A 26,663-nucleotide genomic window follows, 5' to 3' on the forward strand; every position below is an offset into this window, starting at 1 on the left:
TATGTTGGGACGTGAGTTGATTTCCAATCCAGAGCATAGTCTCGAAGTTAATCGAGTCATTTAAATGCTCAGGGTTTTCTCATCCTCATTCGCAGGCCCCACTTTTATAGGCTTCCCTCGTTCCAGGCTTTCTCTCTTTTGCCGCATTGCAGTAAGGCTGTAAATACTTTCGCAGCTGCCTGTCAGGCAACAGTGAAATACTGTCTTTGTTCCGTTGCCCTCATCTCAGGCAGCTGAAAAAAGCTCTGAAAACTGCTTCTCTGATGGGAAAGTACAACCTTTGTGTTTCAGAAAGGTTCACATTAGACTATATGTTGCATTTTCCCACACTCCTTTGTTTTGTAAAAAAATTAAAATTCCCAATGACAAATTCACATTTTCTCAACATCTATAGCTGAAAAGACTACATGTAAATTGTTATCCTCTTTAGTTCACCCATATAAGACACTGTGTGGGTATATTAGGCTACTAATATTAACCTATGTGAAGATAAATAACTTTTATTAAATGCAATGATATATTCACACGTCCACAACGTCCCTAATAGAAAGTCACATTAAACCCAAGACAATATCAGTGAAAAATCCGTCATGCAGATATCTGTTACCTCGCACAACAGTGATGACATCGAATTCATGCCCCCAAAAGAGGACTAATGAATAGACTTCCCTTAGGAAGTCTAACATCCTCAAATCATCTGACAGCCAGCTCCTCAAAACTCAGCTAGGCTGCTTGTTACTTCAGAGACATTATGCAATCATATATATATATATATATATATATATATATATATATATATATATATATATATATATATATATATCAAACAATGATAATAATGATGATCACAAACATAGACATACATAACAGGCAGAGAAACACAGATAGACACAGAGAGAGACAGAGAGAGACACAGAGAGAGACAGAGAGAGAGACACAGAGAGAGACACAGAGAGAGACACAGAGAGAGACACAGATAGACACAGAGAGACATAGAGAGAGAGACACAGAGACACAGAGAGACAAAGAGAGACACAGAGAGACAAAGAGAGACACAGAGAGACACAGAGACAGAGAGAGACACAGAGACACAGAGAGACACAGAGAGACAGAGAGAGACAGACTCAGACACACTGCCAGACACTGTTCATAACCACAAACATGGAAAGAACCCAACCCTGCACTTCAAAGAAAGTACACAAAAATGGACACTGAAGTCAAGATAAATATGTGTGCTTATACATTAATAATTTTGGTCGAACTACAATGAACACATATCATTCTCACAGCAAATGACAATTCGGAGTATTGGTAAAATACCATTCACAGTTTGATGCGTTCAGATTTACATGTAATGTGAACGTAATCGTTGAGGTATTGCCCCATAGTGCATACATACCAGCAGTGTTGCTCATGTTAAACATGTATGCTTTGGCTATAGTCTATACATGTAATCTCGACTGCGGTTCTGATTAGACTGCTGCCCTGGTGCAACGAGACAGGAAGTAGATACAGTCAAATAAACAAACATTGTATTATAATGTATGTTCATTTTGTTTGTTTATTTCACTTTTGTATATTATCTACTTCACTTGCTTTGGCAATGTTAACAACATGTGTTTCCCATGCCAATAAAGCCCCTTGAATTGAATTGAATTGTATAATAACATTAAATGCTTACCTAATGCAGGTGGGTAATCCATGTATTTTCTTGTGGTGACTCTGTATAAATAATACATGATGTTACAGTGAAACTATACAGATTATGAACAGCAGATGCTCTTCTGTCGATGTGGAGTTCGGGTATGCACAGAGAAGAGAAAGCTAGCCCTGATACGTCACAAGTAAATAAGAAATAAAGTTATCGAGGACTTGGTATGTGTCTTTCATGCAATATTAAAAGGCTAATGTTGAGAGAGTGTAGGCTGAGCGGTTTGGTTGGGACGCTACAGTAGCAGAATGCAGAGAAAACATCGCTTGGGAAAATCAGAGAAAGGTCCATGAAGACGTTTGTCTCTTGCACATGACCAGTGGCATCCAATGACAGGCGATAGAGGCACATAAAAAAGTATATTACCAAGTTGTAAATTCTCCTCTCACAAAAAAAAAAAAGGAATTTCGACTGCAGCAATCCCCCCTGTTTTTGCGCATAATGGCGGGGGCTCTTCCCCCATTTCTTCTCAAAAAGACGTTGACTGAACATCTCCTTTGGAAAGAGAAAGAACAGTGCCCCTGCATTTGTAATACTGTTAGATTTTAACCGTAGACAAACCAAATTTGCTAGTTTTGAATCAGAAGATACGTGCATACTTGAGAATATATTGTTTCCTATCATAATAATGTTGCCTTTTGCCACGTTGAATAGCCTAACAAACAGTTATTCTAAACGTGTTGAGTAAATGTCGAGCCTGAACATTCCATACAGCTAATAATGAATTAAATGGGGTGTTGTAGAACATCAGGAAACGGAAACGAATAGGCCAAAATATTTTTATATTTTTTCAAAAACAAAGAAGATCAAAAATAACCATGAAAACATTTATTGCAAAAAAATAGCGGCACTATGCAATATTTTATCCAGAAATCAGAGACAATTCATGACAAGAAACATTTAGATGTCTTGCGTCGGTCAAAATATTACTTTTATTTTTTATTTTTACCATATAGATATCTGAAACGAAACATGTTCAAATGTTGCGAAGATGGTTGGGTTAATACCCATTCGAAAATGTCAATAGAGAATTATTGGCATGACTTACATTCAAATTCGATCAGGCCTAACACCGTTTTGAAAATGCAACAAATAACTACACATAATCAGCCCCAAAATAGAGAAATAGTTATGTATTGAAAATAAAATATTACTTGCTGTAATATTGGAATTGTTTGTGGCATTATTTATACATGTTTTGTTGTTGTATTGTTTGTACATTGTTGTGTTTAAAATGTGTGTGACTGTCCTTGTCTATCACTGTTTCAGTGTTTTGTACATGTTGTGTGTTTTTTGTGGACCCCCGGAAGTAGCGCTAACGCCTCTGCAAAAGCTAATGGAGATCCTAATACACAAACAAATGAGACAATTGTCATGTTGTGAGTAGGCTGCTCTGTCCGTTGTTCTAGTCCACACCGTTTGGACACATAGCCTACAGAAAATGCAACGTAAACTTATTATTAAAGCAAAGCACACAACTCTGTAGTCCATGAAATCCAGGACTATGATTTAGTATGCATCATGTCATAAGATCAAAAAATATATATATATAATTTATGTATTTTGGAGTATTAATCAACGCTCAATATTTTCTTGGGAAAACTAGGCTACGAAGAAATATGAAACTATATTACAGGAGTCTAATAGCCACATTGTAGCAGTCTCTCGTTCATGATAGTTACACGTGCTTTGGGTCTGTAAAGACAGAGGACAGTGTCCACAAATAGGCGTTAGAATATTTTATCGTGTAGGTTTTTAGCGTGATTCGGCTGGGGATTGTATTCTGGTGCATTCTATTGTAGAGTTTCAGTTACTGTGCCTGGACCTGTGCTTGGACCATATGACGTGGACACATCGAACATTCTCTCCCTGGTCATATGACGTGGACACATCGAACATTCTCTCCCTGGTCATATGGCGTGAACATTCTCTCCCTGGTCATATGGCGTGGACATTCTCTCCCTGGTCATATGGCGTGAACATTCTCTCCCTGGTCATATGGCGTGGACATTCTCTCCCTGGTCATATGGCGTGGACATTCTCTCCCTGGTCATATGGCGTGGACATTCTCTCCCTGGTCATATGGCGTGGACATTCTCTCCCTGGTCATATGGCGTGGACATTCTCTCCCTGGTCATATGGCGTGGACATTCTCTCCCTGGTCATATGGCGTGGACATTCTCTCCCTGGTCATATGGCGTGGACATTCTCTCCCTGGTCATATGGCGTGGACATTCTCTCCCTGGTCATATGGCGTGGACATTCTCTCCCTGGTCATATGGCGTGGACATTCTCTCCCTGGTCATATGGCGTGGACATTCTCTCCCTGGTCAAATGGGGTTGAAGGGAAATTCTCTCTCCTCTAGCTTCCATGGCCTACCGACTGTTTCTTCTCCTCACTAGGGGTTAGTTAAAGGATAGACCTGCGTTATGAAATGTTCAATTCCAGTATTGTCTATTATCATCATGCTCAAAGAATGGTGCAATTCTACATTAGAAAATAATAGGGAGATTTTGAAAACTGTAGGCCTACGAATTGGGCCTGTATGTGATTCGAAACCAACCAACCTTGAGGTCTCATCCAGAGGAGAGTCTGTGGAAGAGCCGGAGAATTCATTTAGGCGCTCTGCTAGTTCGCTAGTATTTACCACCGGGTCGATTTATTGTCAGGGTATTGCAGCAGCTCGGTCTCTTGCGGTGTTGTAAAGTCCTGCTGTCTCTGTAAGTTATCGTATCTGTAAAATTTAGAGCAGTCCCTATGACACGTAATTCTACAAGGATTCGGTTCATAACTTGCGCGCGCTGCGTTATACTATGATTATACAAGTATTATACTTGAGCAGAGTGCTGCTATAGACCCAGCAGACAGGCTTGTGGAATGGCTGAATTGTAAGCTACACGAAACGCCTTTTCTGTTTGTAGACCTAATGACAATAGAAAGACTCGAAATAAGAACTAATTTCTGCCTAATGTTTAGGACTATTCCGACGGTTCACTGGTGACTGGGGTATGTTTGTCATCCAGCAGTCTTATGGTTGGCGTAGTGTTCAGGAAACAGTCGACTGCTGAACATTGATCAAGCACACCTAGACACATTTGCCATTTATTTTGATCACAAAGATCGTGAAAGGAACGCTCACAGATAACCAAAAAAACACAGTAGAAAATAAACCTACCACATTTAAGGTCATGAGACATGCTATGATATAATCACATATAGGAGCTAAAAATCGAACAAATCCAACAACAGCTAACATCCGTTAACATCCGTCAACATCCGTTAACAACCGTGAATAAGGCTGAAAATACAAATGAAAAGTGGAGTGAATTCAGTCTTGTCTTTTTCCCATGAAGGAAAACACTGTCAATATTTTCATACGTGCCCTTTCCTTTCCATTGATCTTCTGTATTCACTAACATATCCAGGACATTGCTGTAAAAAAAAACTAGCAACAATATATACATAATAATAATAACCATCAGAATAATTATATTGATGATGATGATGATAATAATAATTATTATAGTAATAATAATAAATATTACACCCAATTGCTCTAATGTAAAAGCATATTTTTAACTGTTTTCTGTTATCAACAGGTATAAGCTAATTACTTTGTTAGTCATTATATTTACGCGTTAAAATACAAAATCTACAGTCAACAACAGACTGAAGGAGAATTTTGGCAGAATCTGAAATAGCTACAATAGCCCTCAATGTGTTATTAGGCCTTATAGGTCAACATATTCCATATACCGATAAAAGCGATGCAACAACGCCCCTCGTCAATGTTTACAAAATATATGATTCATTAATTCATTGAACATCGTCGCTGAAAAATCTTTATGGCCCTTCGCCTTCAACCCATCGACCACTATTGAGATGCGGTCTTCTATCGAACAACGTCGCCCTCTAGCGCTCCTGATTTCCAACAAAATGATTTCCTAGTGGCCTATATAATAAGTTGTCTCTTCATTAGTAAATACTATCTAGTAGGATACTTTATCAACGCTTGGAGAATATACCATTAATATGTGTCAATCATCATAATTTATGTTTTTACCAAACTAACCAAAATGATCACAAGCATTCATTCAAATCCAACCGTTTTTTTTTACACAGAATAGAAATGACTTGACATATTTCAATGTATTTCAGAAACAGGGTTTAAATCCACCCTTGCGGTACCAATAGAATCACCACTGTAAACTGCCTTTTACACAGCAGTCAACGTGAAGTTTTTGCCCTCTCAGTAGGAAATGTAGATGGTGAATAAACATGACTTTCTTTACATTAGGGGGGCTGATTTCCTCTCAGTCACGAAGACAAACAATTTATCGACCAGACACCCTGTAGAAAAAGTGTCTGCATTTTTGTTTGTCAGCAAAAGACTCAAACACCCAAGTAAGAGGGTTTGAAGGGAGAGAGTTACCCTGGCTCATAAAGTAATTTAGACCAGACGTCTAGCCATCTATATAGCTTTATGGGACCACTGTTCTTCCTGCTTTAACGCAATTATACGTACAGGTTGGACAATAAATTGGAGATCAGTGCAACACCTCTCCCAATCATAAATACTTTATTACCTCTTTAAACAATGCATCATTCTCCTATTCAAGTGAAATCCAACCACCTTGTAAGCCAAATTCATATTATGAAAACAATTCTACAATGTGAGCTCAGTATACCAAATGGCACTTTATGTTGTTTAATTCTGCTGACCTTAAAAAAAAAAAAATACAACGAAATATCTAATCATTGAATCTCTCATACCGATTAACCAAATGCATTTATTTAAGAGAACGACATTTTCTCATTAGTCCTACTTTCCTAGTCAGCAAATAGTTATAATTTAAGTTTTGCAATAAGGCGTTATTAGTCCTACCTCTCAATTCTGCAAACTACTGCATTAGTGCAAGGGAACCTTAAATACAGCTTGAATTGGATTCGGAGAATGCAGGAATATGCTAAGATTAAGGCTACGCCCAATCATGTCTATTTTCAAAACTAACCTCAGGGAAAAAAACACCGTGAAACTATTATAAATACTAAAAAAGATGATCATTTAATTTTAAATTCTAGTCCTAGCCTTCCAACATAGTCAGTCAGCCTCTACCTTTTAAGTAAGTTATATAATTTCCAATTTGCGTGATGGGTCTTTCACTAAATTAGGCCTACAATATTCACTGAAAATATTAGCACAAATGTATCCTCTGAAAACATGACATTGTTCAAATACACCACGAAGAAAACGATACGCAAGCACATTCCCGTGGGCCCATACTGGGCATAAATACTCGAGTTGTGGAGTAATTCGTTTAAGACTCGACATGAACTTAGATTCAAACCAACAAAAGAAAGAAAGCACGTTTTATTCCAAGTAATCACAACAATATGGTACATCAAAAGGCGAGCGATTACACATCCACTCTAGCATGGGCTATAAGTGATCCTTACTGCCCCTCTCTCTGTTCATCTTTTTCATTTTCATTCTTCTGTTCTGGAACCAGATTTTGATCTGCCTTTCAGTTAAATTGAGATTTCGAGCCATTTCGTTTCGTCGATCTCGTGTCAAATACATGTTGTAAAGGAATTCTTTTTCCAGTTCTAGTGTCTGATATTTTGTATATGGACATCGCTTCTTCCTTGTCGAACGTGCATGAATCCAGTTTGCTGCAGGGTTGTCTGGAGAACAGAGGAAAAAGTTGAAACTCACATGAGAAATAGCATGAAAATGAAATAAACAAACAATGAATGTGGCAAATACAAGCATCAGAATCAATAACTGTATATTTGTAAAAAAATTAAAGAATAATAATAATACTGAATTTGTTGACGCAATTATCATCACACGCTTGTGTTAAATACCCACTTTACATCCGTAGGCAGTGTTTTGCGGTCCGTGGTATAAACTAGACACTTTTATAGGTTAGTAAAACCTCCAATTTTACACACCCAGCTCGTACAGTTCTTAAAGTTGTAAATCAGGGAGCAATTTCGTTTACTTACTTGGGTCAAGTTGTTGTTTCTCTTCTTTAGGCTCGCTGTGATTCGAAGTATCACTGCCAACGCTCTCTTTGGCCACATTTTTCGGGCATTCGGACAATCCACAAGCATAACCAGGGCCAGGGACAACCACCGGAGTCTCTGTCTCAAAAGTGGCACTCTCAGTCCTTTTCAGTGGTAAACTTTCGGGCTTGGTTCCATTTGTTCCATAATGCCGGCTGTTATAGTGAAACCCGGAGAAAGAAACGTTGTTAGATATTGGGTCTATCCACGACCGCACATATCTGCTGTCTGCTGCGGAGAGGTGGGACTGAACGTAAGGATGGTAAATCCCTGACACTGCGGCGGTGGACTGCGTGTGAACCGAGGACCAAGACCCTGGGAAAACGGCTGACTTGGGTGCAAAACTGCAGGAGGAAAAATCTGCATTGTCCCCAACACCTGGTGGCATTGAGGTCGTACTGTGCGGAGACTGGACAAAGCGTGGCCTGTACACGTCCTCTGCTTCATGCCCCATTATAGAGTCCACATAATAGTTACTTAGAGTGCTACTGGTCGACATTTTTGGATCCCTTCGTAGTCATATAAAAGGTTACACTGTTATGGAAACCTTTCCACTGAACAATCACAGTATTTTTGCTGGCTTCATTCTTCAGGGATTGGTTACATGAATCACGTGATCATATTTACCAACGCAGTGAGTAAATCAGTCCGCTGTAATGGTATAGGCCTATGTTTAATTCGCCTTTTTATTTAAAGAATGCCATAGAAACCGAATGGTTAAGGAGAACGAATGTCAAACTTTAAGTAATGATGTGTTAGTGGACGTTTTGAATGTGCATACGGTTTAGGATGGTGCAGGTCTATTTGTTTTACGTATAGATTAACCTCATGCACACATTTATTTCACAGCCACCACTCAACATTGACGCCACACCATATTATGTGTGTAAACTCTCTCACAAGATATCGCCATAAAGTATATCATACACTCAATGCTTGTAAAACATTTTATAGAGTACCAGTTGTAAGTCCTCGTTAAATAAATGTAATAACATGCTGTAAAATAAGGATCATTTTTTTGCACCGACTCTGTTTTAAATTGTTAGCTTTTATTAAACTAGTCACTTTCACTAGTTTGGTTGGTCTTGTAAGTTTGAACTAGGAAGTGTTATTTGTATACTGATTGTATTTATCTAGAGGAGAGCAATAATTATTTTATGTGTATCAATAAAATATTTATGAGGTGCGTTTGACTATACATTCATGTGCCCACAATAAAACGGACTATTGGCGCAACGAAGTGGATCTGCGCAGAGTGATGTCTAAAGGTCTGGATTTAAGATTTTGAGATGTTTTGAGAACACATGACTTCTTGATTAGGCAAACAGCCTACTTTTGTAAACTCTCAACAAGAGATGAATACGAACGTAAATAATATCTGTCAACTGATTTATTTCAAATACATTTCCACGATGGAACAAAAACAACGAGAAAGAAGGAACAGAACTGATTATCACACAAATGTTCACATGGGGACAAACAACATGGCGGCGACCTGCCAATGAATTTGTGCTTGAACATCATTAGGCCCAGACAGGCACTAGGGACCCGATTTTTCTGCAGAAAGTGAACATTGCATTAGTTTGAGCTAGGCAACATATTATAAGCCTTGTTAGAAGACATTATAAAGGCTCACAAATGTTTATAACACGTCATAGAGCATTATACCTTACTGCTTTAACTAGTGTTGTAAAAATAATGACGTGGCCAAGCAGGCCATTGATAAATAAAACCATGCAATCTGTTGTTGGTGTGTGTGTGTGTTTGTTTGTTTCAGCGTTCATTCGTCTGGACATGGGGGTGTGCAATTCGTGTGTAAAAGAGAGGCAGAGGAAAGAGGAAAATAGTGTGTACCGAATTCAAATAGTCTACCCGGATAGAGTTATAAACTTGGCTTGGACTTCTATACACAGGGGCAGCAGATACGTCTACTACTGGGCAAAGCGATCTGCCAGTATAAGCCTACAAAAAAAAGCCACCTCATGACATTTAACCACATCAACATAAATAACAACCTAATATCTGATATTTTGAATCATGACATAATGTTTGGCCAATATGTAATCAATTAAATGTATTTTAATGATTACGGTTTTAACCCGAAGTAAAACACATTATTGTAGTCCTTATATATGATAAGAGGTTGCTGTTTAGGTGATAGCCTATTGGATGTATCAATGTTGTGATAAGAAAAGTATTTTATATATTCTTCTAGGCCTATTCCTTGCTCTTTTTGTTTTTTATTATTTTTTATTTTACCTTTATTTAACTAGGTAAGTCAGTTAAGAACAAATTCTTATTCACAATGACGGCCTACACTATTAGAATAAACGGTTCTGTAACCTCTTTGGGAACTCTAATAAACCCGTTTTTCTAAGAAGTTCCTATATCCGGACCCCAATGGCTGTTTTTGTAGGTAGTTGGGAACCTTCCCAGATCCGTGTAAATATAATAAAATGTTTAGGTTCATGGCATGAATAGGATACGAGGCTTGTTTTTGTGTGTTTGAATAGAACTATTAGTGTGTTTTTTTGTGTGTTTGAATAGAAGTATTCATGTGTATTTTGTGTATTTTAATAGATGTATTAGTGTGTATATTGATTATTTAAATAAGTATCCTACAGTCTCTGAACGCTCCAAGTAGCTCCTTGCACAAAGCCTGACATCAAAGTTTAGGGAATTAAACATGTAGTAGGCCAGGGGTATTCAACTCTTACCCACGAAGCTTGGCTCGCTGGTTTTCTGTTCCACCTGATAATTCATTGCACACACCTGGTAACCCACGTCTAAATCAGTCCCTGATTAGAGATTAGAGGGAAACAATGAAAAAAAGCTGTGGCACTGGCTTCGAGGTCCAGAGTTGAGGTTGTAGGCTATACATACATACATATATATATATGTATGTGTGTGTGTGTGTGTGTGTGTGTGTGTGTGTGTGTGTGTGTGTGTGTGTGTGTGTGTGTGTGTGTGTGTGTACACCACATATAGGCCTTAGAAACCAATTGGATAGCTTATTCACAAAACAACTCAACTTCACAAGCTATTTTCAAATACAGACATGTTTCTGAATGCTAATTGACAATAGGTCTAGCAATGAACTAATAATAAGAGTCATACTTAATTAATTGGTCAATAGATAGCCTGGGCCTGTTAGTCCTTGAATGGCATAGGCCAACGCTCAAATAGGGATGTTTGTGAAATTGCTGTTGCACCTACATGAGATATGACGTATACCGCAATGAGACTTGTTGTGAATATTCGTTTTCTTAATTTGATTGGTTCACATAACAATGTGAAACTACGGCCAGTCACTAATAATTCTAGCGGAACTAAAATAACGTTATCGCGGGCTCCTACAAATTTCTGAAATAGTTCTCTGTTTTGTTACATTTATTTATACATCTGATATACATGAATGCATAATTGTAAGTCCTCTTGATAGGAGAATTTGCTAAGCGACTAAAATGTCATGTAAAATCTGTCTTAATGAAAAAGCTTATGTCTACTGCAAGACAAAGCACTGAAATAAGAAATTACATTTGACAATCAATTTATTGCAGGATACATGCCACAAACATGCGTAAGATTTACACTCATTAACATTGCTCATCACATTTATGCTACATAAACGTTTATATGATTACGATTCAGCTAAAGAGTTAGCGCTTAATTCTAAACGAATGTATAACTTTGGATCCACTATCGATAAATGTGTTTTCATGTCCGAAAAATTAGCTTCCAAACAAGTCAGACTCAATCAAACCAAACCGTTAATAATGGATACATAGTAAATTTGAATAATTTAAGACGTTATTAATGTACCCTGTGATAAAATATATTCAAAATACACAATGCGTCACCATGTAAACATGAAAATAAAATAGCAGTCAGTCACAGTTTCGGTGAAAAAAACCCAAAAGTCCGATGCTACCACACCACCGCTTAGAGGAAAAAGACAATAAATCAAGCTTTCCGTAAGCAAACTCACGAAAAGGTGAGATTTGAGGTAAGTTCCCGAATTCGGTTTTCACTGTTCATTTTCTTAAGCTTCATCCTGCGGTTTTGGAACCAGATCTTGACTTGCCTGTCGGTGAGGTTGACGCCTCTACTGATCTCTAGACGGCGCTCTCGAGTCAGGTACATGTTGAATAAAAACTCCTTTTCCAATTCAAGCGTCTGGTGCTTTGTGTAAGGGCATCTTTTCTTCCTGCCGCTTGTTGCAGTCAACCAATTGCTCGTTGGAGGGTCCGTTTTAATGTCTGAAATGTAATCAAATCAACAAATGTTTTAACATGACAAAATATGAACATATCACTCAGATTTTTCAATAAATTAAAATATGTTTTCACTAGTCACACAGCTCTGGTCAGAAGGATATCATGTTTAAATGTATATTGATATCGTGTTATATGAGTATTATTAGTTGGTAGTCGTGGATCAAACGTGTTGAGACTGGTATAGGCATAAATAACAACACATTCTCTAAATTACACGACTACGTTTTTTGACCGAATTAATATTTTAAACCAACTAAAATACACATTTGTGAGAGACGGTTTCTGTATCATCACAACACTGAGGATGAACATACAAAACAGACTACAGGCATTATTTCTCCTAGGTGTTAATATACACATAAATATATATATATATTTCCCAAAAAATTAAAATTAACGTTCTATTACTATCAACAAAGAAACAAATCAATTAAGAAAACCTAAATATAAAATCGTAATTGATGCAGACATGTCTGGTCCGCGGTTGAACCGTTTCCTGTAAAAAGCCTTTTACTGCAACCTGAGTAAGGCTCTCATTAAACATTACGACTTTAGGGCTGTTTGTGTTTTATATTGGCTTTTATGATACCGCCATACGAGTCATCCTTTTAATGTACCTACCTTTAGATTCTCTTTGTGTCAACTCTGGGCTGGAGACTGAAGATTCAGTGGAACAGTTCTCCTCCCGTTGCGCGGTGGACGTAGGATCCGGGATTTCCGCGGGGATGGGTGTCTGGCTGGTCTCCGGGTTATGCGGTATCTCGGCCGTTTTCCTTTCCAGTTCGACAAAAAAGGAAGACAACTGCGGTTTTGGAGTAACTCTGTTGAGCTGCATGAATGTGATGTTTGGACTTGTCTTCTCGTGGCCATAGTCCTGGTCTTTCCCAGTCGAGTAGGTTTGGTTTAATCTGAAATACCCTGGGACAGGGATCTCGGGGCAGTCAACTGAACACGATTCGGGGATTATATTAGCATATACAGGGACATCGGAAGAGTTGACCTTTGCTCTCTTGTCGGAATACATGCAGAAATTACTCTCCTCCTTAATGTTTTGTGAAAATGTGCAATTGGGCATTTGGTTGGATGGTTGCTCTATTCCGCAAGGTCTACTGGGATCTGTCCAGTTATCAATTTGAGGCATGTAAGGGTGGAAATTCATGCCCATATTTTGGTGGTTGACGTCCCCTCGTTTACCGAGAGACGGCAAGAGTCCACAGGTTTGCATTCCGTAAATTCCCATTTCTGCACCGGACGGCATGTACATGTTGCTGCTGGAGTAAAAACGGTCAGTCCTGCAAGCGCCAATCAACGAATCAACTACAAAACTATTCGTAACAGGAGAGCTGCTGGGAAAGGACATTTTGTAGAAGTTTTAAAAGGAGAGAGATGTCGTTTGTAGGCTGACATATCTAGCAAAACAATGTCCGTGTTGCTTAGGATGCCTCTCTGCCACATGACAACCTCACCGATGAAATGTGAAAATGGCCTTGAGACGCAGACTCTTTTCCCATCACATGGAAACATTGACTCATAACTAGGAAGCAGACGTGGTCAACAGCGACACCTAGAACACAGACTTGAAATTGATTCAAACTGACTGACAAAGGACATCTTGAACATTTAGCCTGTCTTCTTTGCTTGATATGAAGAACAAAAAGTCTAAACTAAGGATGAACATGGATTTAACCTTAAGATAATTAACCGTTACATCAAGCTCCAATTCCCTTACTTTGGCACATTTAAATACATTTAAGACCATTTTAATTCACACGAATAATCTACTCAGTCATACACGTCAAAGCTTTGACATGAAATAAAATAACGATTTCTAATCACACGGTGTGGTGATGGAAATATAATCCTAACCGAAAATAGTCCATGTACATTAGGTGGGCTATTTAAATCATTTCAACCAAAACTTCAACTAAATCTGGCTATTATAGGCCTATATCTTTATTTGTGTAATTTAATTCTTAAATAAACCGTGTCTGGTTTAGGATATTATCCTCTAAAAAACTAAATTACAAGGAAAGGTGATATCGATTGCCCGGTTCTACATTTTGTTAACATTTTTGTAACCTTTGAATGCCTGCTCAGGGTACGGCACACTGTATTTGTGACCTATATGACGGACTGGGAAAGTAGGTTTACGCATTTAATAATAAAACCCTACGGAGCTAAACACGCTCCCCATAGTAGCCTATTCTCAACTCAGCATCTCATCCGTATAACAGGTCCAGGTTTGCAAATAGGTAGACAATGTTGATTTGTATTGTACACAGAGAAATCAACAAGCATACAAACGGGGTGTCTATTTGACACCCCGGTTATTTGGCTGAATAAAACGAAGAATGTTAGAAGAACGTTGAAAAGGCCTACCTCAGTTGGTTGGTGTATGTCGATTACCAAACACAAGAAGGATATACTTGACTGTGTAAACCTCAAGAAAATTGTAAATTACATTTAAAAAATCAGGCATAGGCCGACGATATGCTTCTATTAAAGCCAGAAAATGTGTTAAGAATCAGTGTGCCTGCAGCGTATTGTTTTTGAACTGCAGGAACACAGCATTTAACGAAATCATCCAGGTATTCAGACGGGTATTATAAGAGATTTAATAACTAAGCAAATAATTTAGTAAAATGCGTGAACCAGAAAAATATGCATGCTTTTGAAGGTACTCTTTGGGTTCCGTTTTAATTAAGGTATCAAACCTTAATGGTCTACTCAACATCTACTCAACATCTACTCAACATTTTAGGGTTTACACTTTTAGAGATCACATTTTTTTGTAAATAATTTTACACTATCAGAGAATATGGATTGAAAGTAAGACAACATATTTATTAGACAAGGCCAAATGGTCGTCCAAATCAAAATAACTAGTATAATCCATTCGGGCGGCAGGTAGCCTAGTGGTTAGAGCGTTGGACTAGTAACCGAAAGGTTCCAAGATCGAATCCCCGACCTGACAAGGTACACTTCTACCCCTGAACAAGGCAGGGGCAAGTCAGCTAAGAACATATTCTTATTTTCCACTGTTCCTAGGCCGTCATTGACAATAAGAATATGTTCTTAGCTGACTTGCCTAGTTAAATAAAAAAAAACATGCACACGACAATCTAGGTCGATTGAGGAATCCAGATAGGCCATGTGCCTTATAACTTCACTTTGTTTTTTATTACTTCAGGGTTTCAACTGAAATTAAGTTTAACCCAGTAATATTTCAAGTCATGTCCATAACAACAAATTACCAAAGATCATGCAAATCTATCGGTTAAACTTGGGCTTGGTGTCTCCATTGGAGGCTGGTGGGAGGAGCTATAGGAGGACGAGCTCATTGTAATGGCTGGAATGGAATGATTGGAACGAAGTTGAACATGTGGTTTCCATGTGTTTGATGTGTTTGATACCATTCCATTAATTCCATTCCAGCCATTACAATGAGCCTACAGCTCCTCCCACCACGGCTGTGTATACATGTGTACATATCCACATAGTTAAAGCTAATGTTTAATCAACTTTAAGATGGTGGTGTTAGGCTACTACTTCTTAGAAACAGTGATGGTGTCCCTTTGATTGCAATGCATGGAATGCATTAACTAAACACAGTCTGCTTGGGCTATTATGTTTTTAAAAAAAAAAGCTATTTCCCAAGTCACCTCTAAAGTTGAGATCACCGAACGTAGGCTATATTCTCTCATCAAACCCCCAACAAAAACATTAGCAGCTTTTCAATAGTTTTCCAGATCACAGTTGTAAGTACCTATACGTGTGTTTTCATGAACAAACTCCAAATGTGCTACACGTCTGCCCTCGTGTGGTTAGAATGGGAACGAGGAGTTCACTGGCAGTGTCTGCACAATATTTTCCGACCCAACATTTTCCTAAACCAAAAACCTAATAAAATATGCCAACCATCGCAAGACTGACTGACATGTGTGTTTGTGATTGATCTCCAAACATATCTTATATTACTGATTTCCTACGGCTACATTTCGAATGATCAGATGCGCTAACATTATCTCAGCGAAAAGAATAACCAAAACCTACTACCGGTATGCTAAAAGTGGTCATTCCCCTGCCTCAAAAAATACATATTTAGGTTTATTCAGGATTATATTAATTAACTGTTTCACTTTTAGTTACCTGACTGCCTTTATTTGTTCATGTCTGCTATAATACACGAGGGACTCACACGCTGCTTGGAATTAAACCATTGATTCAAAAAATTGTTTTGGTTTTCCATGTTGGTACAAAAGCTAAACTATAATGTTGTTACAAAAGCTAAACTATAATATACTATTGTTGTATGACTATAACGTCGTGCGTAATGCTGGCACATCAGAAGCTTGCGCGTGATTTGACGTATATTGCGTTACATTTAATGCAACATCTCAATTGGTTAGTATAGGAGACAGGTATATCAACTTCAAACACGAAACTGTATCGCTGGATCTGATTGCTTTTCATACAAGAAAAATCACTGCTTCGCAGCCATATTGGAATCCCGCTGCAGTGCAGATATTATTCAGGCGTCGGTTGTCAAGGAGAAGAGCCAAAAGGCGCCTCTACTTTTTCAAAGGTGAGAGGTGACGACCTTGACATTATACTAGAAGTTCAAAGGCATCAAATAACGTTTGTATATGAAATTAACAATATTTGATCGTTAGTAGGCTACTGACAACATTACAAATAAAAACACCACTGTTTTTTTTAAGCTGCCAAACCAAACATAGTCATTTTACGCACGGGAGTTATTCCCTTTTAATAATGGCATGCCATTTCAAGTTAAATATAAAAAATATATACTAAACATATATATACATTTGGTCATTGCCTATACATTTAGATTTTCTACATGTATAACTCAATAGCTTGACAAGTAAGAAAGGACTGCATCTGTCTCGACTATTTGGGAGTAGGGCCGCATTTGGAGTGGCCAGAGGGTCCAATAGCCTCCAATTTACACATTTACAGCTAGTTTTTATTATGCTGTCTAGACGGTTCAAGGTTTAGTAAACAGCCGTAGTGTAAGACAACATAAAGGGATAAAAGGTCTAGTCTAAACTTTGAAGTTGAAGCGAATAAGAGGCGCTTCTGCTTGGAAACAAAAGGCTATTAAGAAGATATTCGCTCTATGGTCTATTCACATAACCACCAACTTCAGTGCTGGTACTTAGTACGTTATAAAATCAACAATATCAGATTGCTTTGGTATGAGCATCCCTATAGGAGATTATAAAAACCTTGTTGAATTGTATAAAATGATGCATAAATTTCTCCCTATGCCAAATGTGGATCCTGACCAAAGCCGAAAGGAGTTCGTGATTGCAATAATTTGAGGTAACGCATAACTACATTTGCCATGTGTACTTTATTTGATACCACAATATACATAACATGTGTCTATTAAATGCATACACAATTCTACTATTGTAAATTACTTATTACACTCGTTGATTACTGTAATCAAAGTACGCGTTGCTTACTGCAATGTTTGTGAGTCCACCAAAGCACATTATCGTGTACATTTAAATAAGTACAAAAGTAAGGGATAGGCCTACATAGCCTAGATATTACAATTAATTACCGTAATAATATGCAAAGGAACATCATGTCGATGTCTCCTGAATGATTTCGTCACTGGATTGAATCTTATATTAAATAACAGGATTCATGTGTTCATTGAGGTAAGTATTTAAGTGGCAGATACAAAAAGAGTTGCATAGATAGATTCAGCCTGTTTGCAATGTTCCGTTTTGTTGTGCGGTGTTTCACCGGTTGTTTGTATAGATTGTGAGATGTACCAACAACAAAAACAACGGGGTGGGAAGCACTTATGGCTCCTCTAAATGCTAAAGATCAGTATAAAGGATTTCCAGTGAAATACCGAAACCGGTCCCGGTTTAGCTTTTTCTCTTTCATTCTTCTGTTCTGGAACCAAATCTTCACTTGTCGATCTGTCAGGTTTAACTTCCTTGTCAACTGGAGCCGCTTCTCCTTGTTTATGTACACGTGGAAGAAGAATTCTCGTTCAAGTTCTCGGATCTGGAATTTGGAGTAGGGGCATCTCTTTTTTCTGGACTTTGAAGAACCTAAACCGGACAAACACTTGTTTTACCACACAGATGTAGTACAATGTAGGTCAGATCAGAAGTTGGTACAATACAAGTGTTAGTACAGAACATATAATTAAAAACTTAGCTGAGTAAACAAAATGATCTTCCCGCGCGCAGCCGCTAACACACACAGACAGAGATGCGGGAGCGAGTGCGAGTGAGCGCGCACATACACACGTAGAAACTCACACGAATATTTTATTTGACTGTCTTATACGGTTCGTTTCGACGTTATCGGTAAAATATTATTATGCAGCTGACGATAACCCCTTCACCTTTATGTGTCATGTATCTCGAACATTAGCATATCCTACCTTCCTGGTTATATCATTTCTTTGTTACTTTGTAAATGCACTATCATAAACAAATAAGACTGATAAACATGGCTGCATTGTAATTTACACAGTGCAAGAGAGTCAGACGACTTCTATTCAGATAAATACATCAGAAGTATTGCAGCATGGCTCACCTAAACTGGTTTCCCATCGTAAATATTTTTACAACAGTAAAGTAAATCTTATTGGGGTATATAAAACCGTTGTATGCTTATAAAGGGGCACATAAAATCGGACCGATTAAGTTGTGGACTTACTATAACCCATGTAATGCTTGTACCTACTTGGGCTGCTGTTCTTGTCCCCGGGGCAGTTTGATATAGAAGAATCATGGTCGTCTATGTCCTCAGTTGGGTCTGAAGTCTGTTTATTACACGCAGCATCTCCGGGGAGACTGAAGTCTGCCTTCTGTTTTGAGTGTTCGGGCCCAGAGTTGGGCTTTTCAGAGTTAACAGTATGCAAGAACTGATCGAACCCTTGTGGAAGAACCCCATTTCGGCCGACATTGGTGAATAAATTGCATGGCGAGTTCATACCGCCGTGATGCCCGTACAAGGAATCATTTTTTAATATAATTTCCGCCCTGTTTGATGACGGGATTAAGTCTCCGTGCATTATCTCGTCCGTTGAGTAGTAAGACGCGTAATTGCCCCTGTAATGCCATTTGCTTGGGTGATCCAGTCCATAGTCCCTGAAAGCCACTCCTCGAACAGGTCGGACTTGAGCTATGTTGGAAGAATAAGGACAATTATTTTGACACGAAGTAGTCTTGGGTAAAAACGAGGAGATTGATGAAAAATCAGGCGCCGAAACATAATATGTACAACTTGGTAAATACATATTTGACACACAGTTGTTACGCTCATCGTACTCCGACATCTCTCCTCTTCTCTCTTTTGCTATAGCGAAAGGAATTTGTAGCTCGAGTGCGTTAAACTTTGTCCATCTATTGCACCATAGGCGTGTGGAAAGGATCCGCGAGGGAGAAAAAAATCGGAAACGTAGGCTGACGTGCAATTCATCTTGATCGATTCCTGAGGTAGTTTTTCTCATGTGATCCAGTAAAGGAATTACTATATACCAATATCAGTCATTATTAATAACTAGAGCAACTCATTTGACCGCACACAAAAGTTAGTTCATTGGTTTCCTGGGTTTAGAAACGACTCCTTTGTAAATATGTGCTTGACCTTGTGATATAGACATTAGTGAACAATCCCTGAGAGATTTCATCAATGCAACAGAATTGGAGTTATATAATGGCAAACCCACAACTTTGTCGGTATTTATTTCGTGTACTATATGTGCGCGCTATTAGGGAAGTAGGCGATTTACGCATCATGTTAGTTCAATATATATTACACCAGACATTACATGACCAAAAGTATGTGGACACTTGCTCGTCGTACGTCTCATTCCAAAATCATGGGCATTAATATGGAGTTGGTCCCCCCTATACTGCTATAACAGCCTCCACTCTTCTTTGAAGGGTTTCCACTAGATGTTGGAACATTGCTGCGGGGACTTGCTTCCATTCAGTCACAAGAGCATTAGTGAGGTCGAGCACTGATGTTGGGCGATTGGGCCTGGCTTGCAGTCTGTGTTCCAGTTCATCCCAAAGGTGTTCGATGGGGTTGAGGACAGGGCTCTGTGCAGGCCAGTCAAGTTCTTCCACACCGATCTCGACAAACCATTTCTTTAAGGACCTTGTTTTGTGCACGGGGCATTGTCATGCTGAAACAGGAAAGGGCCTTCCCCAACCTCTGCCACAAAGTTGGAAGCACAGAATCGTCTAGAATGTCATTGTATACTGTAGTGAACCTCTTAAGGATCGGCCCCTTTTTTCAATTTTCGCCTAAAATGACGTACCCAAATCTAACTGCCTGTAGCTCAGGCCCTGAAGCAAGGATATACATATTCTTGGTACCATTGAAAGGAAACACTTTTAACTTTGTGGAAATATGAAAGAAATGTAGGAGAATATACCATCATGTACCATCATCTTTGAAATGCAATACAAAGGCCATAATGTATTATTCCAGCAAAGGTTCAATTTAGATTTCGTCCATTAGATGGCAGCAGTGTATGTGCAGTTTTAGACTGATCCAATGAACCATTGCATTTCTGTTCAAACTGTTGCATCAAGACTGCCCAAATGTGCCTAATATGTTTATTAATAACTTTTCAAGTTCATAACTGTGCACTCTCCTCAAACAATAGCATGGTATTCTTTCACTGTAATAGCTACTGTAAATTGGACAGTGCAGTTAGATTAACAAGAATTTAAGCTTTCTGACAATATCAGATATATCTATGTCCTGGGAAATGTTCTTGTTACTTACAACCTCATGCTAATCGCATTAGCCTACGTTAGCTCAACCGATCCCAGTTAAGATTTCCCTTCACTGCAACTAAGGGGCCTAGCCTGAACCATGAAAAACAGCCCCAGACCATTATTCCTCCTCCACCAAACTGTACAGTTGGCACTATGCATTGGAGCCTGCAGCGTTCTCCTGGCATCTGCCAAACACAGATTTGTCCGTCGGCCGGCCAGATGGTGAAGCATGATTCATCCCTCCACGCATTGTGATCTTAGGCTGGTGAGCGGTTATTCGGCCGTTTCCACTTCAGCACTTACAGTTGACAGGGGCAGCTCTAGCAGGGCAGAAATTTGACAAACTGACTTGTTGGAAAGGTGGCATCCTATGACGGTGCCACATGAAAGTCACTGAGCTCTTCAGTAAGGCCGTTCTACTGGCAGTGTTTGTCTATGGAGAATACATGGCTGTGCGCTCGGTTTTATACACTGTCAGCAACAGGTGTGGCTTAAATAGCCGAATCCCCTAATTTGAAGGGGTGTCCACATACTTTTGTATATATAGTGTACTTGTTACAATGGAAACATTGTAGTTGACATACCCTTAGAGTTCAAGTTAAAGGCCACAGAATGTTCCCGCATTCTGCACAGTATACTTTGAATCCAAATCTATACACACAAGTTATGTGATTAATAAATTGGACAGATAGACAAAACAAACGTACCTTTCTTTTCAATGCTCTCGTGCTTCAATAATACAAACAAATGCACAAAATGCACCAAACATCCACAAAAAATATATATTTTATCATCCACATCGGCTAGCAAAGAAATAGAAGAATGAGAACAAAAACAAGAAAGAGAGACAACATGATGACCATTGTTGATTATAGTTCATTACAGAGGAGGATTATGATAGTGGAAGAAAATATTTACAGGTTTTTCTTACATTTGTTGATTGTCCAGGTCATCTATAGGACTATCGTTTTCCGAGCATCCTTATTTTCTGATTTCAGTAACGTATCCAGGCCTAAAAAAGGGATACACGGAAATTAAATCAGAAAAGTACAACACACACAGACACACACACACACACACACACACACACACACACACACACACACACACACACACACACACACACACACACACACACACACACACACACACACACACACACACACACACACACACACACACTCTATTACTCTGTTTATTATCTATCCTGATTGCCTACTCACTTTTACCCCTACCCACATGCACATACTGTATTACCTCAATTACCTTGTACCCCTGCACATTGACTCGGTACTGGGGCTCGGTCTCCCGAGTAGCGCAGCGGTCTAAGGCACCACAGACCCTGTTTCGATTTCAGGCTGTATCACAACCGGACGTGATTGGGAGTCCAATCACGGTTTTGACCGGTGTAGGCCTTCATTGTAAATAAGAATTTGTTCATAACTGACTTGCCTAGTTAAATAAAGGTTAAATATGTTTATAAATACAATTATTTAAAAAAAATCATCTTAAATGTAAATAAAAAATATAAGCATGATTGGCTGAAGGAAGGCTTGGCACCGCGAAGTACAACACATCTCTGCTGGCTTTGACCATCTGGGGTCAGAGACCACGTGCACCAAGCAATCACCAATAGTTCTATTGCACAGACAAAATGGCGGGTTCTAGTTTAAATGTATATTTTAGCTGGTGGAGGAGAAACCCTTTGGTGGGGGACGATTACTTAGTAACCTATAATAACCTATAGTCTATATCCTATCCTACACTTTCAACAGTATTTCAGACGATAGGCATATATTACTTTCATTTTCAAGTTACTTCATTTGCACTTTACGGATAGAAATATAGGCCTATTAAATAACACAAAAGAACGTGAACGGGTAGTAAATAGGATAGCATTCACCATAGTGAATACCTAACATATTACGCCTATAATTGTGGGCCATTTCTATTATTTTCCATAGTATTATTGCACTGATTAGGCTATGCCCTTTTGATGGAAAATCTACATAAATGTCCCAGATAAGGCACTTTCATTCGACAGGGCTATGCGTTATTTTTTCGTAGAACAGGAACACAATAGGGCTACTAAATTATTTTTTGGCGACACCTTTGGTAACAAGTTAGAGAACGCTTTATATATATATATGTGTGTGTGTGTGTGTGTGTGTGTGTGTGTGTGTGTGTGTGTGTGTGTGTGTGTGTGTGTGTGTGTGTGTGTGTGTGTGTGTGTGTGTGTGTGTGTGTGTGTGTGTGTGTGTGTGTGTGTCAGACCCTCAAACACACATAGACTATTGTTTCATATAATTGCATATAACCTCAGTTGGGTCTGAAATGTTTGAGCGTTGCTATTTTGACAAAATAACTAGAACCAAATTAAAATGTTAATCTCAGTTTTCCCGAAATGCGTTGAGCCCGTGTTGTTTTTCTATATAGTGTACTATAATGAAATATCCCCAATCTTAACCACACAATAAATGTGAAAAATATTCCATTAAACTATCATTGTTTATATTAACCTTGCAGTAGAAAATCGTGAAACACACATGGACTACTACAATGTTAAAACGTCATTACGCACAAGACATGCCCAAAACGAAAAGTAAACGACAACAGACGGTATAGTAGAGGGGGGAAAAAATGTTTTATTGCAACCCATGTACTAAAACAACAATATCTAGTCCTATACTACCAATAATATCGTATGTACAATAATTGCTATTGGCAATGAACACAGATTGACAAAGACAAGATGAGTAAACTGCAAAACAGTTGTTGTTGACTAAATGGTCGAGTTCAGGCCTTGTTTTCAGGCCTTGTTCTCAGGCCTTGTTCTCAGGCCCGTCTCATAGATGTGTCATCAAATAGATAAATTCCTTGCAAATACCACACAAAGCACACAAAAAAAATTAAACAATTTGAATGATGAGAATGCAGTATACTATCTGGTTAAAGTTTGTGTGTAAGATACTAACTTGACCTTAACTTTGTTTTGGCGCCCCCATATCTGAAGAGCATGAGCAGACGTCTTCTAGCAGAGTTCTCATAAAAAGACCTTTGGAGAACACACCGTTCCCCTTTGATCCCTTCAGATAATGGGATTGTAAACTAACAAATATAATTTCAGAATCATGAGGTAAATAACGGACCATTAAAAAGTTCGAGCTAGACCACTTCGAATAAGCATTTTATTAAGTGAGTGTGTGCTTACTTTGGTAATAATTATAACTTTTTAAAACAAGTATAGCCTATACATTTTAGTCATTTAGCAGACAGCTCTTATCCACAGTGATTTGCAGGAGAAATTAGGGTTATGTGCCTTGCTCAAGGGCACATCAACAGATTTTTCACCTAGGGGATTCGAATCAGTAACATTTCGGTTACTGGCAAAACGCTCCTAACCGGCCGCCCAAAATACCAAAGATTAAAATATATCCTACAAACTACTCCCTCGAAAACCAGATAATAATTTCTAAATGTAACAATAAATGAATTCAATTGTTTACTAGCAAACAAAACCATAAAGATCATATAGGCCAAAGAGTGAGAGATATATTCAGGAAGTAGTAAATTCATGTAGGTCTATTTAGGAATAACCTATCTGTGGTTGATGTGCCACTTGATCAAATAGCCCTCGTGTACGTGCTGGACAGATATTTAAATAGCATGGACCACTTGTGTTAGCGTGAAATTTTGAGTATACATGTGCATAATACACACACCAGTCGGCATGGAATTGTATGAATTGATGTAAATGTTTAACTTTTCTAGATAAGTGTATCTATATATATATATCTATATCACACATGATACTAACATTGAGCCAGTAAACTGTTCAAATTAGTCCTACTCATTAACTGGACCCCCAAGGCAGTTTTACTTGAATATAGAGAGAACGCTGTAGCTTACCCAAGAGCTCTCATTCGATTGCAGCGCCAACAGCGGAAGGCATTATAAATGATTGATTTATATGATTACGCATACATTAAAAATAAGACAAAAACACATTTACACACAATTATTATATCCATGAGATAGACATGCAAACACTTAAAAAATAAATAATCCAAAACACTTTTTCATGGTTCATTAAACCACCGACAAATACGAACTTGAGCTTGGACGAGCAATTCCTATAGGCCCAGTTTGATTTCAGGCAGGACTGACCCGTTCAATCAGATATGTGCAATATCCATTTCTAACCATATAATCCATTTTTATTTCGTCAATACAATACGACGTATCCTACACAATTTATACATGTAGGCTACAGAGATTAAATTATAAATAACATTCATTTTGATACTGCATAAATACAAAAATAAACTATTGCATAGCTATATTAAACGTTCTATATATAACCACAATAAACCCCTTTTTTTCCAAGAGCGTACCTTATCACTGAGTTATACGCTCAGAAATACTAAGTGTGGTCATTGAACAAAATAATTTGATGTATCCAATTAACCTAAATCGCATGCTTTACAAAACACTCAAAACACAAGTTTAATTTTGTGCCTTTCTGAAAATGAATAGAGTTTGAGGTTTGAAGTGTTTGTGCTTGTCTGAACAGAATCCACACGAGGTCACTTTCAGGACCCAAGGCTCTCAGTACATGGAGAACGCATGCCCGCGCATCACGAGTCTCTTCTTCTTCATTCTGCGGTTCTGAAACCATATTTTGACTTGTTGATCACTCAACTCCAGTCTGTCAGAAAGTTCCTTCCGTTTTTTCCTGTTTATGAATTCGTTCATCGTGAATTCGTTCTCAAGTTCAGCAAGCTGTGGCTTTGTGTATGGTTTTCTCTTCTTTCTCCGTTTCGCTTGTGAAGAGCACCAGGGTGCGCCTGGAGAACGGAAAAACTGTCCTTAGCAACTTGTGGGTCTCTTGGTATAAAAACCAACATGACATGCTGAAGAATCCAGAAGCAGGCATGGTCTGCAATTATCATCGCGTAAACATCAAATATAACAATAACTATGATTTGGAGGTGACGTTATTAAATTAAGAAATAAATAGTCTAGACATACAGAGCAGTTTAATTTTAAAATAACAAAAATCGTTATATGCTTACCATCAGAAAAAGCCGTTCTGGCACATGCATTACTTGTAGATGGTTGAATTCGGGGATTTGAATTGGCCGACTGCTTGATTCCGGCGGCAATTGCCTGGTTGGTGTAATTCAGTTCGTGTTGTGCACCGGAATTATCTGACCGTCTGTCCAAGCTCGAAAATGCATATTTCGAGCTATCGGAACTGATAACTCCATGTTCACCAGAAAAGGCCTGCGCGTGTCTAGCAGGTTCTTCTGGTTTGTGGTTAACATCCTGAAAGTAGTATTTACTGGACTCGTCAAATGGTCCCTTGTTGTGGTCGTTGGGATGAGTATTTACAGGCACTGAATTGGGTAGAAACGGCGGAGAGTAGCCACTAATGGCGCGGCTCTGAGGCGGAGATGTGCACGAATTTGGGGAAGTCCACGGGAGCGAGCACACCTCTCGCCTGTTGTAGGAAATCTGATGCAGCTGGGGGAGATGAGCTCCATTGCTCCGCAAGTTGGAAAAACATAACGACTCCGGGATGGGGAAATTCAGAGAACCAACATAGCTAGAATTCAGAAGATTTTGCTCACACATTTCCATGAAGCTCTCTCAAACGCTCCTTACAACCCTTTTAGCGACTGCTAAACAATAAAGGAAAATGAATTGTTGATTTGTTAATGCAGTGTCACGTGATATGCAAAACATGTTGTTCAGTCCTACCATTGGCCATAATACTGCACGGAAATATATTCCATAAGGTAATGTGATGT

At 38.6% G+C, this 26,663-nt stretch overlaps 4 protein-coding genes across 4 annotated transcripts; all 4 read right to left on the reverse strand.

Moving 5' to 3' along the window:
* Positions 1–6,932: 6,932 nt before the first annotated feature.
* LOC120063729 (homeobox protein Hox-D9a-like) lies at positions 6,933–8,392 on the reverse strand. Its single transcript, XM_039014024.1, has 2 exons — positions 7,722–8,392; positions 6,933–7,397 (listed from the first exon to the last, which is right to left on the reverse strand). The coding sequence occupies exons 1-2, from the start codon at positions 8,278–8,280 to the stop codon at positions 7,153–7,155; spliced, it is 804 nt and encodes a 267-aa protein (XP_038869952.1). The 5' UTR covers positions 8,281–8,392; the 3' UTR covers positions 6,933–7,152.
* Positions 8,393–11,698: 3,306 nt separating this feature from the next.
* Positions 11,699–13,557, reverse strand: LOC120063730 (homeobox protein Hox-D10a-like). Its single transcript, XM_039014025.1, has 2 exons — positions 12,680–13,557; positions 11,699–12,040 (listed from the first exon to the last, which is right to left on the reverse strand). Exons 1-2 carry the CDS (start codon positions 13,416–13,418, stop codon positions 11,766–11,768), a joined length of 1,014 nt encoding a protein of 337 aa, XP_038869953.1. The 5' UTR covers positions 13,419–13,557; the 3' UTR covers positions 11,699–11,765.
* Positions 13,558–17,888: 4,331 nt separating this feature from the next.
* LOC120063732 (homeobox protein Hox-D11a-like) lies at positions 17,889–19,489 on the reverse strand. The gene is made up of 2 exons (XM_039014027.1): positions 18,800–19,489; positions 17,889–18,156 (listed from the first exon to the last, which is right to left on the reverse strand). The coding sequence occupies exons 1-2, from the start codon at positions 19,392–19,394 to the stop codon at positions 17,924–17,926; spliced, it is 828 nt and encodes a 275-aa protein (XP_038869955.1). The 5' UTR covers positions 19,395–19,489; the 3' UTR covers positions 17,889–17,923.
* A 5,896-nt stretch (positions 19,490–25,385) lies between these two features.
* Positions 25,386–26,529, reverse strand: LOC120063731 (homeobox protein Hox-D12a-like). Its single transcript, XM_039014026.1, has 2 exons — positions 25,926–26,529; positions 25,386–25,697 (listed from the first exon to the last, which is right to left on the reverse strand). The coding sequence occupies exons 1-2, from the start codon at positions 26,491–26,493 to the stop codon at positions 25,459–25,461; spliced, it is 807 nt and encodes a 268-aa protein (XP_038869954.1). The 5' UTR covers positions 26,494–26,529; the 3' UTR covers positions 25,386–25,458.
* Between the last annotated feature and the right edge of the window lie 134 nt (positions 26,530–26,663).

The sequence above is a fragment of the Salvelinus namaycush genome, chromosome 19 (genome assembly GCF_016432855.1).
Source record: "Salvelinus namaycush isolate Seneca chromosome 19, SaNama_1.0, whole genome shotgun sequence".
NCBI classification, from domain to species: domain Eukaryota; kingdom Metazoa; phylum Chordata; class Actinopteri; order Salmoniformes; family Salmonidae; genus Salvelinus; species Salvelinus namaycush.

Excerpts from the sequence above, each read along its gene's own strand:
- LOC120063729 (XM_039014024.1), bottom strand. The coding sequence starts at position 8,280 with ATGTCGACCAGTAGCACTCTAAGTAACTATTATGTGGACTCTATAATG. Across the intron at positions 7,398-7,721 it reads GAAACAACAACTTGACCCAA|ACAACCCTGCAGCAAACTGG; the intron begins GTAAGTAAACGA and ends TCTGTTCTCCAG.
- LOC120063730 (XM_039014025.1), bottom strand. The coding sequence starts at position 13,418 with ATGTCCTTTCCCAGCAGCTCTCCTGTTACGAATAGTTTTGTAGTTGAT. Across the intron at positions 12,041-12,679 it reads GACACAAAGAGAATCTAAAG|ACATTAAAACGGACCCTCCA; the intron begins GTAGGTACATTA and ends ATTACATTTCAG.
- LOC120063732 (XM_039014027.1), bottom strand. The coding sequence starts at position 19,394 with ATGTCGGAGTACGATGAGCGTAACAACTGTGTGTCAAATATGTATTTA. Across the intron at positions 18,157-18,799 it reads GGACAAGAACAGCAGCCCAA|GTTCTTCAAAGTCCAGAAAA; the intron begins GTAGGTACAAGC and ends TGTCCGGTTTAG.
- LOC120063731 (XM_039014026.1), bottom strand. The coding sequence starts at position 26,493 with ATGGAAATGTGTGAGCAAAATCTTCTGAATTCTAGCTATGTTGGTTCT. Across the intron at positions 25,698-25,925 it reads CAGAACGGCTTTTTCTGATG|GCGCACCCTGGTGCTCTTCA; the intron begins GTAAGCATATAA and ends TCCGTTCTCCAG.